At 31.3% G+C, this 17,049-nt stretch overlaps 4 protein-coding genes across 7 annotated transcripts; 3 read left to right on the top strand and 1 right to left on the bottom strand.

Annotated features, from left to right (window-relative positions):
- Nucleotides 1-344: 344 nt before the first annotated feature.
- Nucleotides 345-6,348, top strand: LOC105205662 (cytochrome P450 6A1). Of its 2 annotated transcripts, none has more exons than XM_011175091.3 (8): nucleotides 345-947; nucleotides 1,426-1,464; nucleotides 2,866-3,100; nucleotides 3,208-3,572; nucleotides 3,695-4,220; nucleotides 4,514-4,735; nucleotides 4,870-5,121; nucleotides 5,238-6,348. In XM_011175091.3, the coding sequence occupies exons 4-8, from the start codon at nucleotides 3,240-3,242 to the stop codon at nucleotides 5,411-5,413; spliced, it is 1,509 nt and encodes a 502-aa protein (XP_011173393.2). In that variant the 5' UTR covers nucleotides 345-947; nucleotides 1,426-1,464; nucleotides 2,866-3,100; nucleotides 3,208-3,239; the 3' UTR covers nucleotides 5,414-6,348. The 2 variants fall into 2 exon arrangements, with proteins under 2 accessions (XP_011173393.2, XP_011173392.2); XM_011175090.3 differs by having other exon boundaries at nucleotides 346-947; nucleotides 3,203-3,572.
- A 900-nt stretch (nucleotides 6,349-7,248) lies between these two features.
- On the top strand, nucleotides 7,249-10,672 carry LOC105205661 (probable cytochrome P450 6a13). Its single transcript, XM_011175089.3, has 5 exons — nucleotides 7,249-7,964; nucleotides 8,156-8,681; nucleotides 8,994-9,215; nucleotides 9,358-9,609; nucleotides 9,738-10,672. The coding sequence occupies exons 1-5, from the start codon at nucleotides 7,632-7,634 to the stop codon at nucleotides 9,908-9,910; spliced, it is 1,506 nt and encodes a 501-aa protein (XP_011173391.1). The 5' UTR covers nucleotides 7,249-7,631; the 3' UTR covers nucleotides 9,911-10,672.
- A 266-nt stretch (nucleotides 10,673-10,938) lies between these two features.
- LOC105205660 (probable cytochrome P450 6a14) lies at nucleotides 10,939-13,844 on the top strand. Of its 2 annotated transcripts, none has more exons than XM_011175088.3 (6): nucleotides 10,939-11,125; nucleotides 11,441-11,810; nucleotides 11,984-12,506; nucleotides 12,877-13,098; nucleotides 13,260-13,511; nucleotides 13,639-13,844. In XM_011175088.3, the coding sequence occupies exons 2-6, from the start codon at nucleotides 11,478-11,480 to the stop codon at nucleotides 13,809-13,811; spliced, it is 1,503 nt and encodes a 500-aa protein (XP_011173390.1). In that variant the 5' UTR covers nucleotides 10,939-11,125; nucleotides 11,441-11,477; the 3' UTR covers nucleotides 13,812-13,844. The 2 variants fall into 2 exon arrangements, with proteins under 2 accessions (XP_011173390.1, XP_039305737.1); XM_039449803.1 differs by lacking the exon at nucleotides 10,939-11,125 and adding an exon at nucleotides 11,161-11,200.
- Nucleotides 13,845-14,034: 190 nt separating this feature from the next.
- LOC105205659 lies at nucleotides 14,035-16,416 on the bottom strand. Of its 2 annotated transcripts, none has more exons than XM_011175086.3 (5): nucleotides 16,196-16,416; nucleotides 15,456-16,064; nucleotides 14,990-15,374; nucleotides 14,659-14,847; nucleotides 14,035-14,565 (listed from the first exon to the last, which is right to left on the bottom strand). In XM_011175086.3, the coding sequence occupies exons 2-5, from the start codon at nucleotides 15,925-15,927 to the stop codon at nucleotides 14,364-14,366; spliced, it is 1,248 nt and encodes a 415-aa protein (XP_011173388.2). In that variant the 5' UTR covers nucleotides 15,928-16,064; nucleotides 16,196-16,416; the 3' UTR covers nucleotides 14,035-14,363. The 2 variants fall into 2 exon arrangements, with proteins under 2 accessions (XP_011173388.2, XP_011173387.2); XM_011175085.3 differs by having other exon boundaries at nucleotides 15,456-15,931; nucleotides 16,196-16,405.
- Between the last annotated feature and the right edge of the window lie 633 nt (nucleotides 16,417-17,049).

A 17,049-nucleotide genomic window follows, 5' to 3' on the forward strand; every position in this document is an offset into this window, starting at 1 on the left:
CAAAACTTCAACACGAGAAACACGAAAGAAGCACCAGGAAGGAAGCACGAAGTGTCCGCCGGTCACCGGTACACGCAGGTAGAGGACAAAGCAACATGGCACTGCCGGCAGTCACTACGCGTCATGCGTCATCGTGCGCGACGCAGTCACGTACGCCATAGACGAACGTTGCCGAAGGGCGGCGGACTTGACCGAGCGCCTCATGCGGCCGAGCAGGCACTCGTTCGCGTCCGCCGCCCCTCGGCAACGTTCGTAGATGGCGTACGTGACTGCGTCGCGCATGATGACGTAGACTACCGACGACGGTCGTCGATCGCTCTCACCGCCATGTTCCTCTGTCCTCTACCCGCCTGCACCGGTGATCAGCGGACATTCCGTGCTTTCTTCCTGATGCTTCTTTCGTGTTTCTCGTGTTGAAGTTTTGTGTAGATGTAACGTCGTGTGTGTCGGGTGTAGTAACAGCGTGAGTGCCAGGATCGTATGCATATCATATCTCATTCGTGAAGCGTCGTAACGCTCGTAACGCTCGTAACGCTTGTCGTTCGCGTCTCGTTGCTGTCTCGTGTTCCTGCAACGTTACTCGATTCTTTACTTGCCTCGCGATTTTCATTGCTTCTGATCGGCATGATCGTACCACATTTCGTTGGAGCTCGTGTGCGATGTTACCCGCGCATTATCGTGAGTGCCGAATAAAATATCGGCCGTGTTGCGTGTTGCGTGTCAGCAATGACTGCGACTTACCGGTCAAGAGGTTATTTTACGCCGCGCGCGATTCCCTGGTGCCCGAGATTCGTCGTTTGCCGGGACGGTAACTTCCCCGACGACGTCGCGAGTGTGGTATCGTAAGTGAACAATATATCGTGCGGTCGTCAATGTGCGATTTGAGAGTGACAAAAAGAGACATCGTCAGCGAAGGCTACGAAGGACGGCCTCCGTGGAGCAATTCGGTAAGTTTTTAAAATATTTACTCTGATAAACAATATTGTGAGCGTACAATTACCCTAATTAATATTACATGTCGTTTTCTCAAGATTTCAGAAAAAGCGAATCTTGTTAAGACTCTTAAGGTTCATGATTATGAATTGAGTAAGCTACAGACATTACAATTGCAATAAGTTCTTTATTTTATTACTAATTAACAGTTTGAGATTTATGCTTTCATCTTTCTGCTTTCGCTCATTTGATATCTGATTTTTTACAATTAGAATAATGTTTGCTTTCACACGTCTGATCTGAAATAATTATATTCTGGACTTTAGCTTTAATGTGACATATTGTCTGTCAGTATGCAAATTTGAAACTGTTAACTGATTATAAAATGAAGAGTATATTGCAATTGCAATGCCTATAGCTTGCTCAATTCAAGCAGCAATATTAATTACTGAGGCTACTATAATGTGAATTATATTTATTTGTGTTTTACAGGTCAACGTTAAAAACTCCACTGCTGGGTATTGTGTGTCAGTGAGTGACAAATTATATTTTAGTCTAGTAATGAATCTCTGAAAATATAGTTTTTCTGAATAGCTAATTTGATTAGTTTTTTAACAAGTTACTAGAATTCTCCATATAAAAAAATTTTTTGATTAATAAAAAAAATAAAAAGAAAAAGAAAAAATGTATTTCAAGTACAAATAATTTTGAATAACATGATTTTTTTCAACAAATTCTAGAATTCTCGATAGATTTTAGAAATGGTTCTGTCTGAAAATGTAAAAAAAAGTCTGGATTGAATTCTCAAAAGTAATATAAAAAAATAGTTGAAAGTTCAAAAAGATCAGTTTTACATAATTTTCTCATAAAGATTTTTGGTAGAATTCTGCAGCAGCTATTTAGAACACTCAACAGACTTTTAGAACTCATAAGAAATTTTTTCACACTTCAAAACTATAAGGTCGATGTCATGAAAAATTTATTAAGAGTTCTGGAATTTTTGTTAAGTGTTCTGAATAACTGCAATTCAATCAAAAATCTTAATTTAAAAATTATGTATAACTGACCTTTTCAATGAAAATGTAAAAAGAAAGTGGCGCCAAGTTTGTGGGTGTATCTCTTAAATCTTTATTTTTTTTATTACAAAACCCAGGTGGTACTATCTCTGTAACCTCATTAAAAAAAATTTCCTAATCTATTTTTTTTAATTTCTATACAAACTTACTTTCATTAAAAACATAATAATAATTTATTCTAATTTTTTTTCTGTTATCTGTTTTTTATTCTATCTTATTACAACCAGTATGTGTATTTTCTTTTATAATACTGTTATTGCCAATCTTTACAGTAGAGATTTGTCTCTTCAAAGTTCATTAAATTTATCATCAAATATTTGAAAATAATTATTAATATAAAAATTATATACATTTACATATAAATGTGTATGGAGGTATTTGTATATAAATGTACATGTATTGTACATAAAGTAATGTTTTCATATTGGCGTTGCTTGTGGGAGTTGTAACTGAACCTTTATAAAATATAATATCTTTGTCATGCGATGATACATTTAGGCCGCATTTCTTAAACCACTATTTGAAAATTTTTTGTTGTAAATATTACAAAATATTAAATAATTTTTTTCCCATTTCCGCTCTTCCAACAAAGTTTCCTTTTAAAATCTCTTTTACGTTATTGCACATCTGTGATTAGTCACATATACAAAATCGAGAAAAATTAATAAAATTTATTATTAATAAAAATCACTCATTAATAAAAAGAATTGTTTCTTCAATATTTGATGGACTTAATTACATTTGCAAAGATTGAACGATAGAGAGCGATATGCGATCGTTTAGCATTACAGTTTCCATCTGTAATGAGTTATGCGTAATAGCCAAGACCTTATCTAATCGACTGAGGCTTTTTCAGCATATTTGCAAAGTCACGCGTCAAGCGAAGGAAAGGAGATGAATCTCAAAGATATCGTTTTTACAAATCATCATTTTCCGCTGTTTTCGCCGCCTGTAAATTGACACGAGTTGAACAGCGATCGTCAGTACTAACTTTAGTCACACTTTCACAAGCAGTGTACAAGTGCATTTACGAGCTGATACGCAGCATATCGCGAACACGATTCACGTTCAAGACCGTATTGTTCTTTCAAGTATGTGTTGTTTATTGCTGTGTATAACTACGTATTTCAATCTTAAAGCATATTGATATCGATATAAGTCATGAAATTTTAATATTTTCTCTTTTCTTTCAGTATAGATCATTCGTGATCTATTGGTAATTGTTAGATAATGGGACTTTTCGAAATTCTATGCGGAACTGCCGTACTATTTCTCGCTTTTTATTATTTTTTCACATCGTCTTTCGACTTTTGGAAATCACGTGGTGTCCGTGGTCCAAAACCTATACCGGGATTTGGCAATTTCAAAGATGTTTTATTAGTAAAGATATCTGCGGGTGAATATGTCAAGAAAGTATATAACGATTACAAAGACGAATCATTGATTGGGATATTCGCTAGAACGAAACCCATTCTTATCGTAAAAGATCTAAATTTAATTAAGGACGTCCTTATCAAAGATTTTTCCACATTCGCTGATAGAGGAGTCCATACTTTCGAAAAGGTGAGACGTTTTAATTTTGAACCTTGAAGCGAAAACTCATGAGAGTTGTTTCAAGAAGTCTGAAAAAAGTTTTTTTTATAAGTTTTTAAACTTATATAATTTTGCTTTTTATCATATTGCAGGCTGAACCACTATCACAACATCTTTTCTCTTTGGAGTCGAAGAGATGGCGCCCGTTAAGGATGAGGCTGTCACCCGTTTTTACATCCGGTAAAATAAAAGAAATGTTATCCTTAATATCGGAATGTGCCGACCACATGGTCGAATACATGGAAAAAATAGTGGGCAAAGACGAACCGGTAGAATGCTGCGAATTAACGGCAAAGTATACGACCGATGTTATTGGTAGCTGCGCTTTCGGCATAAATATGAATGCACTGTCAAACGAGGACAGTGAATTTCGTAAAATGGGAAGGAAAGTGTTTCATCCAGACTGGATGCATTTCTTACGAATAAGATTCAGGGAATTTTATCCGCAACTTTACAATATGCTCGGTTGCATCCTACCACAAATGGAGACTCATACATTTTTCACGCGTGTTATCACGGAGACCATAAATTACAGAGAAACAAATAATATCATTAGGAATGATTTCGTTGATATGTTGCGTGAATTAAAGAAGAATCCAGATAAATTAGGTGACATTAGTACGTATTGATTATTTTTATGTTGTATTACTTTTTTTAATAATAAAATTAAAAAGATATAAGTAATAAGACATTTTTTAAGATAAAAAGATACATTATTTTTTCATTTTTGTGTAATAATTTTGTAAATTACTATATATATATATATATATATATTTATTCTTTAAAGTATTATATATAATACTTTAAAGAGCTGTACTTTAAGCAGAGTTAATTTATTATGTACGAATAGTTAAATCATTAATTATCTGATAAAAACTTGATTTATTTATAACAAAAAGAAATTATTTTAGATTTAACAGATAGTTTACTAGCTTCTCAAGCGTTCGTATTTTTTCTCGCTGGTTTTGAAACTTCGTCGACGACTATGAGCCACGCACTGTATGAATTAGCATTAAATCAGAAGATACAAGATAAGCTCCGTGAAGAAATTGATATGGTTTATACAAAATATGGAAAAGATTTAATACTTGACAATATAAAAGAAATGAAATATTTGGATAAAGTTTTCAAAGGTATGTTGTTTAGAAAAAAAATTATTAAAATAAGCAATAAATTGACACGCTGTTGTCTTTCTTTTTAGTGATGTTGTAACCTTATTAAGCTTTAATTTATTTTTATAATTTAACAATGTTTTTAATACTTACAGAAACTTTACGAAAATATTCGCCAGGGACACTTCTTCAGAGAGAATCTACGTCGAGTTATACTTTTCGTGGTACCAATGTTAGTATACCGAAAAATCAAAAGATATTTATTCCCGTTTACGCAATTCATCAAGATCCGAGTATTTATCCAGAGCCCGATGTCTACGATCCAGAAAGATTTACCGATGAAGCTGTACAAAAAAGGCACTCGATGGCTTTCTTACCTTTTGGTGATGGACCAAGAAATTGTATTGGTACAGTGAAATAAATTTAAATTAGTTTTTATTTCTTCTTCCAGTAAAAAATATCTCTAATTAAAATTGGATTTCTTGATTTTGTAATTTATATGTGATTGCCATTTTATTTTTAGGTGCTCGCTTCGCCATTTATCAGAGTAAAATTGGACTTATAAAAATATTACGAAACTACAAAGTCGAGACTTGCGAGCAAACTCTAATACCTTACGTAAGCAATCCTAAAGCGTTCGTATTTTCACCAAAAGGTGGAAAAATACAATTGAAAATGACTAAAATTATTCGAGCTTAGTGAAGCTCTTTTTTCTTTTTAAATATGTGCATAAAGATGGTGGAGGGAATCTCTGTAAAGATAAAATAATAAGGGACCTAATTTTGCCTACAATATAATATTAATAGATAATAACTTAATTCTCATCGCGAGCCCCAGTGAGAAATGATAATCGATTCGATATCAAATTGACATCAATTTGATGTCGAAATCATCAAACTGTTATTGTTAATATCTAACTGTTTCTATTTTGATGTCTGTAAGTCATTTCTCACTGGGCCATTAATCGAATGGAAATTAAGTTTAAAGGATTTTTCTCTATTTTTTCACGTTAATTTTTTTAAGAGGCTTTTTTGATTTTTCTTTTAGAAAAGTAAATAAATATTTTTCAAAATTACTTTTTGTTCTTTATTTATTATATTGTTTAAAGATTGATTCCTTATTTCTTTTTTATAAAAAATATGAATAATAATAAAAGTTTATTTGATTTTTCTATGATTTATCTGCGATTAAGTCTGTTTTTATATAGCTAAACTATTGTACACTTTTTGTACTTAAAGTGAAATAGATAAATGTTAGAAACTGAGCGAAAGGTAGAAAATCTAATGCAGTCCAGTGCGGTCCAGTGCAACAATAAAAAAATAAAAACAATCTTATAATAATTCCGGATCTCTTAGTGAACTGAAATTAAAAAATGAGACGAAATTTAGGCTGATAAAATTGTCTCATGTAAAGTATGTATTGTAACAGACAGGAACCTGAGAGCAGCCATACTGGCTTTTTTCTTTTAACGTTTAAATTTCCGGCTCACTAACAACTCACATCTATTTTGGCGGGAATATGAAGTGAAATTACATTCATTTTGCGATACTGCCGATAAAAATTGTTCAAGTCTGTGCTAAAATCATGTAATGGAGGTAGGCCGGTATAAAATCTTGAAAAAATTTAATCTTAAATAGACATAACTTGCTTACATAAAGAAACAAAGTTCTTGTTTCGCCATTTATAAGAGTAAAATTGGGCTTATAAAAATATTACGAAATTACAAAGTCGAGACTTGCAAGCAAATTCTAATTTCTAATACCCAACATAAGCGATCCTACAGCGTTCGTATTTTCACCAAAAAGTGGAAAAATACATTAAAAAATTACTAAAATTAATCGAACTTAACTTAAGCTTTTTTTCTTCTTAAAAACGTATTTTTAACTCTTTATTTATTTTTTTTATGTTTCACTTTTTATCTTTCTTCAATAAAAAATGTATTGATTCCAAGAACATATATTTAGTATAATAATTTTGTATGCAAAATGTTATCGAGTTGTCTAGACTTTTTAAATTTTAATGAACTGTTACATACATGTTAACCTAGAATAAAAAGCGATAAGATAATATGTTTTGGACGATTTTTTTATTTTTATGTATTCTTTATAATTTTTGTTATACATATTTATAATTTTTATATTAATTATTTACAACATTTTATTGTATAATTAAATCTTAAAGTTACCAAATCTCGGTATCGATTATAGATTATGAAGTCTAATTTCTAGTATTTTGATTGACGTGTGCAAATCATATATTTCATTTCTGTTTGATTTGCTGTAATCAAAACTTTTACGTAATAATTTATATTTTTATATTTTATACAATTTTCATGTAGCAGTTTTAATCAAGTTGCATATTATTTCATATTGATATTATCAATAATAAGGTTTTTTGTTTTTTATTGTTGCTTTTTGTTTATAATTTTTATTTAATTTAATATTTAATTTATTTTGCTCTTTCAAAATTTTTTTTATTTTTCTAACAATCTATTGTTTTTTTTTAACTATTTGACTTTTTTACATTATTTGCTTCGTCATATTTCTTTTTTTTTTTACAAGGGTCTAAACATTTATTTATGCAACAATATATTAAATATAATAGTTTTTTAATAGGCTGACATCCAATATTATCTAGTTTCTTTAAATTTTAATTAGCTATTTATGACAAGTATTAACATAGAATATAAAAGGTGGTAGTACAATGCATTTTACAGTTGTTTGTTGTTAAAATAGTAACGATATTTATAACCGTTTCCTCGAATGTCACAATTATCTCAAATGTTAATGCGGATATAAAACGAGAATTGTGCTGTGAATTAATATTTGAACTTATGCTGTAATGCGTGCAACAAGCAGTTTCGAGCAATTCTGTGTTACCAATTATCAACTCAGAAAACCAAAGAGACCACAGGACAATGGAACCCTTCCAAATACTGTGCAGTATCGCCGCCGTAATTCTTGCTTTTTATTATTTCTTTACGTCCACTCTCGATTTTTGGAAATCGCGCGGCGTTTGTGGTCCACGACCGATTCCGGGATTTGGAAATTTAAAAGATGTTTTGCTCGGAAAACTGACTATGAGTGGTTATTTGATGAAACTGTACAACGACTACAAACATGAACCGTTGATTGGAATATTCGCTATGAGGACACCCGTGCTTATCGTAAAAGATCCAGATTTAATTAAAGACATTTTTATCAAAGACTTTTCTACGTTTGCTGATAGAGGAACCACTACTCACGAGAAGGTGCGCATTTTATTTTACTCAAAATTTAAACGCACTTTTTATGAAAATTAATGTCTTTTCGAGTAATAAATAAAACTTATTGAAAATCGTAACTTTGCTTCACGAAATTTTAAAGAAACTTTTATAACTTGATGTGGAATTTAATTTTGAATTCAATTTCCTAGATTATCATTTTGTTTTTGTCATTGCAGGCTGAACCGCTGTCACAACATCTCTTCAATTTGGACCCGAAAAGATGGCGAGCCTTACGGTTGAGGCTATCTCCTATATTTACATCCCGTAAATTAAAGGGAATGTTCTCGTTGATATCAGAATGTGCCGATCACCTTGTAGAGTATACAGAAAAATTAGCGAGCAGGAACGAGCCTATAGAGTGTCTCGAACTGATGGCCCAATACACCACTGACGTTATCGGCAGCTGTGCCTTCGGCATAGATATGAATACACTGTCGAACAAGGATAGCGAATTTCGCAGAATAGGAAGAGATATATTTCATCAGCCCTTGTCAGATTTACTACGATCCATAATAAAAACTGTTTCGCTGCGGTTATACGATATCCTCGGTTACATTCTGCCGAACACGGAAATCACCAATTTTTTCATGAATCTTGTTATGGACAGTATTAATAATAGAGAGAAGAATAATATCATTAGGCATGATTTCATCGATATGCTGCGCGAATTAAAGAAGCATCCAGATAAAATGGAAGATATCAGTAAATATTGCCTGCCTTTTTGTTATTATTTTTCTTTGCTGTACGTAAATTTTTAAATCGAAGAACAATATTTGAACTGACAATAAGTGTAATTATCCAAAATCTAATTTCATAAATCACAATAAAGTAAAATATTGAATTTCGAATGACAACTTTGGTTGTAATACCAAATTTAATATTTTAATACTTCATAAAATTTTTCTTACAATTTTTTTCATAACTTTTTAGAATTGATCATAGTTTTTATATAATTTTATAACTTTTTAGAAAAGTTACCAAATTTTTTATACGAATTGTAACTCTTTATTTTAGATTTTACGGATAGTGTGATAGCTTCTCAAGTCTTTATGTTTTTTGCTGCTGGTTTTGAAACCTCATCGACAGCGATGTCTAGTATGCTTTACGAGATGGCTCTAAATCAGAAAATACAAGACAGGCTACGTGAAGAAATTGATGAGGAATATACAAGAAATGGTAGCAATTTAACTCATGAGAACATCAAGAAAATGAATTATTTGGAAAAAGTAATCAAAGGTACATTGATGATAATTTAAAAAACTTAATTAAAAAAAGATATGAGAAGTCGATTATCTAGAACATAATTTTATCGCTTAAAATTAGCTGTAGTTTAATGCGGATAAATCATTCTCCTAACTTGTCATTACTTTTAACGTAGAAACTTTACGGAAATATCCACCTCTGATGTTTTTTACGAGAAAAACGACGTCGAGTTATACTTTTAATGGTGTCAAAGTTAGTATACCACAAGGTCAAAAAATATGGATTCCTATTTTCGCGCTTCAACACGATCCGCACATTTATCCGGAACCAGATGTCTTCGATCCAGAAAGATTTAATGAAGAAGCTGTGCGAAGTAGGCATCCAATGTTTTATCTACCTTTCGGCGATGGGCCAAGAAATTGCATTGGTACAGTGAAACAAATATAATATTTTTTATTTACTTTTCTTTTTTTGTTGAACATTTCGTTGAACTTTAATCAAAAAATATTTGTATTCAATAATCTCGATTTGATTTATACGATAATTTTTTTTCAGGTTCTCGCTTTGCAACTTATCAGATTAAACTCGGCCTTATAAAGATACTACGAAACTACAAATTTGAACCTTGCGAGAAAACGGAAATTCCTTACGCCATCAATGAGAAAACATTTATAATATCACCAAAAAATGGAATATACTTGAGAATAATTAAAATCAATCGAGCATAAGTTAAGTTCGTCTATACTTTTTTTAATTTTTTGTTTTGCAATTTAGGAACAGGATGTGATTTCGGCAGTGTCTTTTCCTACATATCTTCCCAGACAATACAAAATCTCAAATCGGGTCATAAGACGTCTTAAAAACACATTTCCCAAAATAGTCCTAAAGACGTTTTGTGATTTAGATGTCTTTAGGATTTTAAACTTTATTTTGTCTGGGTTAATAATATGCAATCTTTTAAAATGGTTTCCTTCTTTATCAGGTACAAATATGTATAATATGTACGTACTACGTTACATTGTAAATGTAAATATATGGAGTATCGTAAATCAAATGTATCCATATTTATGTTTTCGCAGATATATATATTTACAAACTACTAAGTATCAAATATTTTCATAATTTAAACGTTTTTATTAATAAAAAGTTTGTGTAAATATACATTAAGATATATGATAATTCTTTTTAATTGTAAATCAGAAACATAAGAATATCATCGCAAATAAAAGCTGGAGATAAAAAAATCTAAAATGTTTTTCAACTTATAATTTGCATGGATAATTTTTCACGTTATCTCGAAATTTAGTTGCCAATATGTACGTATGCAAATTAAATATTTATCTACGATTTGCGTTTGATCTGGGTGTTCAAAAACTTTCATGTAATAGTTTATATTTTTATATGTTATAAAATTGTATAGTAGTTTTAATTACATTATGTACATATAGTACATCGTTCCTTAATAAAAAATATTGATTTTCGTACAATTATTATTTAATTGGATATTAAATTTGTTTCATTAAAATTTTTTATATTTTTTTTAATTTTATTTTCTGTTTTTTTTATTGGATTTTTCTGTATTATTTGCTTTATTGTGTTTTTTGTTCCTTTTTTGAGTGTAAAAGTTTATCTATGCAGCAACGTATTGAGTGTAATTATAGATTACAGCTGATTGTTATCTATCTTTTTAAAATTGTAATTTATTATTTGCTACACGTATATTAGCATAGGATACAAAAAGCGATAGCATAGTATATTTTTAAATATTTTTTTCGCTTAAAACAGCAATGATTTATAATCGCTTGCTCAAATATCACATTTGTTTCTTGACGTGATCATGCGATATAATAACAACTAATCCACTTCAATGAAATGCAGTCTTCCTCCCTTTTTGACAACCTTTGGCAGCAGTCAGTTGTAAAAAGGAATTGTACTATAAATAGGTATTTAAACTACTTTTTTTATTTTTCTTACATAAACTATAAATTTTTCAAGTATTTTCAAGTATTAAACATGATGTATGTTAAAAAAGAAATAAGTTAGAACTAAATCCGTAAATTTTTTTTACTTTGATTTTTTTCTGTTGGTTGTTCATGATAGCATCATATCTTCATTGATGAAGATTGTGTACTTTCTCTATTTGAAAAATTTACTGTAAAATTTTCTATAGTATTTTCGATACATTCTGTTTAAATATTATTAAACCTTATATTTTTTCAAGAAATTTAATAAAGCATTATTTTTTTCTTTTCTCTTAGTAAAGATCATTTGTGATACTTGAACGAGCGCAGTACAATGGAAACCTTCCAAATACTATGTAATGTCGCTGTCATAATTCTTGCTCTTTATTATTATTTTACTTCAATTCTTAACTTTTGGAAAGTACGCGGTGTTCGTGGTCCACGACCGATACCAGGATTTGGCAATAGTAAAGATATTCTACTTCGAAGAATAAAATTGGGTGATTATATGATTAAACTGAACAGTGAATACAAAGATGAACCATTGATTGGATTATTCGATATGAGGGAACCCATTCTTATTGTAAAGGACCCAGATTTAATTAAGGATGTTCTTATCAAAGATTTCACCACGTTCGCCAACAGAGGATACAGCATCCACGAAAAGGTGCAATTTTACTCGAAATCTAAACATGCTTTTTGTATATCTTCATATGATGAAACGTATTGAAAATCACGAGATTTGCTTCATGAAGTTTCAAACAAATTTTTGTTGCTTGGTAGAATTTGATTTTGAGCTACATGTATGTACTTGATTACTATTTTTCTATCATATTACAGGTTGAACCGCTGACGCAAAATCTTTTCTTTTTGGAAGCGAAAAGATGGCGGACCTTACGAACGAAGCTATCTCCTGTTTTCACATCCCGCAAACTACAGGGGATGTTTTTGATGATATCAGTGTGCGCCGACCACCTTGTAGATTATATGGGACAATTAGTGAACAAGAACGAGCCCGTAGAATGTGTTGAGGTGATGGCTAATTACACGCTTGACTGTATTGGTATCTGCGCTTTCGGCATCGAGATGAAAGCTTTGTCGGACAAGGAAAACGAATATCGCAGGATAGCAAAACAAATATTTAAACCGCCCGTGAAAGGTCTCCTGCGACTCAGACTCAAACAATTCTCACCACGGTTATACGCTATTCTCGGTCATATTTTGCCGGACACGAAACTCAATTCATTCTTCATAAATCTTGTGTTGAACAATATAGCATACAGAGAAAAGAATAATATCGTTAGGAACGATTTCATCGATATACTACGTGAACTGAAGAAACATTCAGATAAAATGGATTTCGGTAAACATATCTTTTTGTTATTATTTTTTATCTTGTTTCCTATGTAATTTTCTATATAAATTTTTAATCGGAAAATTATATGAGTATCCAAAATGTAAATTTAGATCACAATGAAGTAAAATATTAAATTTCGTATTATAATTTTGGTGAAAATTTTTCTTACAATAATTCTTCATGTAATATTGTACAATTTTAAATACAAAAAAAGTAGTTTAAATATTGTATGATACAAGCTTTTCTTCACTATTAGAGAAACGACAACTAGTTGATTGTATATAAATTATTAAATCGAAGTACTTGCGCAATTTCCGATATTTGACAAAAATGTTATTAAATTATTTATAATAACGAAAAATAATTCGTATTTCAGATTTTACCGACACTTTGATGGTTTCTCAAGCATTTACGTTTTATGCCGCTGGTTTCGAAACTTCATCAACAGCGATATCTAATACGCTTTATGAATTGGCTTTAAATCAAGAAATACAAGACAAGTTACGCAAAGAAATTGATGAGGAATATGCGAAACATGGTAGCAGTTTACTTTATGACAATATCAAGAAGATGAATTACTTGGAGAAGGTATTTAAAGGTACGATATTCGTGTTTTAAAACGTAATAAAAAGTCTGTAAATCATGTAATAAAAAGATGTGAAAAACAATTTATAATATAATTTTTGCGCTGGAGAAACTAATTGTAGTTTAATACAGATAAATGCATTTTTATAACACTTGTCTTTACTTTTTTTGTAGAAAGTTTACGGAAATATCCACCTCTGATAAATTTTACGAGAGTAGCACAGTCGAATTACACTTTTAAAGATACAGAAATTAGTATACCAAAAGGCCAAACAATATGGATTCCTATTTTCGCGCTTCAACACGATCCGCACATTTATCCGGAACCAGATGTCTTCGATCCAGAAAGATTTAATGAAGAAGCTGTGCGAAGTAGGCATCCAATGTTTTATCTACCTTTCGGCGATGGACCAAGAAATTGCATTGGTACAGTGCAACAAATATACTACTTTCTATTTACTTTTTTTTTCATTGAATATTATCTTTAATCAAAAAATATTTTTATTTAATAATCTCGATTTGATTTATACAATGACCATTTTTTTATTTTTAGGTGCTCGCTTCGCCATTTATCAGAGTAAAATTGGGCTTATAAAGATGTTACGAAATTATAAATTCGAATCTTGTGAAAAAACAAAAATACCTTACGAACGCAATGATAATACGTTTATAGTGAAGCCAAAAAATGGGATATACTTGAAAATAACTAAAATCAATCGAACTTGAGCTCTAATAAAAAAAAAGTTCTTTTATCTTTAATTTTTTGTATTCTTTATTTTTTATTTACTTTTATCTTCCTTTTTTCACAGAAATATAAAAATGTCTATTAAAATATTGAATATAATAGTTTTGTATACAATACATCATTGAATGTTATCTCAGTTTATAAAATATTAACGAGCTATTTGCTACATATGTATAGCATGAAATATAAAAGATGCAAAAGTAATGTTTTTTTTTTTTTTTTTTGGACGGCTTTGCATATAAGCTGTTTGGTAAATGTTACTTCGTTCATGGGCAGTGGATTAAAATGAGTCGAAAAGTCCTATCATTTCACAATTTTCGCAAATTTAATAAGAAATTATAAAAATCTGCGTATCAGCATACGTCTGTGTAATTCGACGACAAAAGACTGCCCATGAGCGAACATTTATTATCGCATTCTATATATTCTATTTACAATGGTTATTATTTATTAAGTTTTTTCTCGCTTCTTTATATATATATATATATATATATATATATAGATATCATCTCAATTATATATGTCATATAATGTTATCGCATAATTACATAGTCGTTTTCTTTTGAATTTTCCAAAATATTGGACTCGAGTACATGCGAGTCTCTCAATTGTGGTGACATTGGAACATAACTGGAATGATCTGTGAAAACAGTCTCTTGCGTATATGTTATATTTTGTAGCTTTGCTTCAAAATGTTTGGACATTTCTGGTTGGGAATATTGGTTTGTATCCATCCTAATAAAAAGCCAAGCAATTTTTCTTGAATTGTTCTAATTCTATATTTGATGTGTTTTTCTGGAAGAAAATTGAAATTAAACAAAATCTTACCTATTTTTCTCTATGTGTTCTGTCTTCTGTTTCTTTCGTGGTGGTAGTGCTGGAGGTTTCATTTGCAAATTGTGTGGAGTTTTATTTATATCCTTACACTCACTAGAAGTAAATGACGTTGGTTTAAGGGAACAAATATTGTCTACAATTTCCTCATAAATTCCAGAAGAAATGGAGGTATTGGATTCCCTGTAATTGTAAGAATAAAGTTTTTCACTATAGATATATATAGTCATTAAATAGAAAATATTAATTTCAATTTGAAACACTAATGTTATTTTCTGATCAAGTAATACTGTGTGTCATTTAATTTTCTATACACGATACATACCAATTAACATCTGTATCAGGGGTACAAAGCGATGCATCATTTTTTGGTTGTAAAGAAAGATTGATTCCATCTCTGTATCCCGTCTCAAGGTTCTCATGGGTGGAATGTAAAAATCTTTGTCGACATTTTGGACCACGACCCTGAGTTACCAAGTCTTGCAGCAATTTATTAGCATTAAGACAGAATATGTGGAGTTCTCCTACACCACAGCAAAATTCCTTGCTGGTGTGTATTACACAAATACGTTTTACATCTTCTGGACGGCCCACTGTCATTAAGTGAAACTGAGTGAATTCTTTCCACTCAAAAGTTTTGATTACCACACCCGTGTGAATGTCTCTAAAGAAAATTTCCATCTCATTGACTATCAGATCTCCATATAAACCTGACAAAGAATAAAAATATATCACTCAATTATATTAAGACAAATTTCAGCTGAGTAACTTTGATTGATATGCATACCAACCAGTAAGACCTGCCACTTTCGAATGCGCATTATCGACTATGGATACTTCGTATGATCTTTCCATAGAACAGTGTTTCCTAGGCTTTAACAAGTGCCTGATATTCGCCATCCAACGCTGGGACTCAGTCTCCGAATTGGCAGACAGCGACAATATAGGCTTCTTATCCTCTGGTGATATACTAAATGCGAATTGCTTTGTTCTAGAGTGAATACGATAAATGATGGCATTTGTAGGTATCACCACAGATTTGTCCTTCTCTTTCTGTTTCAGAGCACTGCCACGACAGCTAAACTTCTGATCAAATTGCACCTGTACACCGAGGCCAGGTTCCAGTTTTCTCACCGAGCACCATGACCGTTTCCATACTCTTGACAGGGCTAAGCCCTTTTTTCTCACCTTCTGTGCAACATATCTGCTTCCCGTCGACTTAACGTCGAGAAATCCGCAAATTTCCGTGTCAGATGTACTCATCCTCCTTAAAAGCACGTTAAATTGACGATGAGAGTTTCAAGTACACATGCAGAAGATTGCAAGACTTTTTCTGGCTTTTGAGAGAATTGTAAAGGTGATTTTACAATGTTCAACAAATCTCGACGTAAAATATGAACCTAAAAAACGTAGACGTTATACTACAATAAACTGATCATAATTGAATTCAACTAAAGTGTAAAAACAAAATATGTTTACAATTATGTAACATAACCTCATTTCTCATGTTTTTCAGAGAACGTAAAAATACCTTTTCATTTGACGCTAGATTTTAACCATTCTCTTTCGATCAACTCAAGAGGACGATTTCTGATGCTATGAATTTTTCAAGTTTCTTTAGAGTATCATAAAAACAAACATACAACTCTGATAAGAAGCAAACAAAATCTATATTGCGTGCGCGCAAACTTTGCTTTCTCGTTATATCGCGCGAAACGTTCATGCATTCTGTGCATTCAATGGAAACCATTTCGGCCATTTCGGCAAGCCTAATTACCAACAAATATCTAAATATTATATAAAAAGAATTACAAGAATCATTATTGAGATATTATTTAGAAACAAAACATCGTATTCTATATGTAATATGCGAGAAATCCTGCAAAAATATTTTCACAGATAGAAGAGATCAATTTTTCGAGCATTTCTTTATAATGCTTTATAGAGAAAAATTGTTTTCTAATAAAATTTATTTTTGTTGTACATTTTAGAAATTAATTAAATTAATAATTAAATATAATAAGAATTATATTATTACACGTTCCTCAAGATGATTAAAAGATTATAAAAGTTTTTAAAAGAAAAGAAGAGTAAATAAGGTAGGTGAGAATTGGGTCTCGAGGGGGCATTCACATCGCTCAGAATTCTGGAAAATTTTGCCTGAAGTATCAGCAAAACATATTAGGCGAGAAAGTTACTTAAATTGCCCTGGCTGGGTGTGATGGGAGTAAGTCATAGCGGCGCGCTAATTGGTCAACGCTTAGGGGTAGGGCGGCCCTACCATCCATGTATCAGCGTGTTGATTGGTCGGCTCTTACGACAACCCACATCTCCATTTTTAAGTAGGCAGGATTTTTACCAACGCTCTTATTGGCTGATGCCTGG

Source organism: Solenopsis invicta, chromosome 5 (assembly GCF_016802725.1).
Source record: "Solenopsis invicta isolate M01_SB chromosome 5, UNIL_Sinv_3.0, whole genome shotgun sequence".
NCBI classification, from domain to species: domain Eukaryota; kingdom Metazoa; phylum Arthropoda; class Insecta; order Hymenoptera; family Formicidae; genus Solenopsis; species Solenopsis invicta.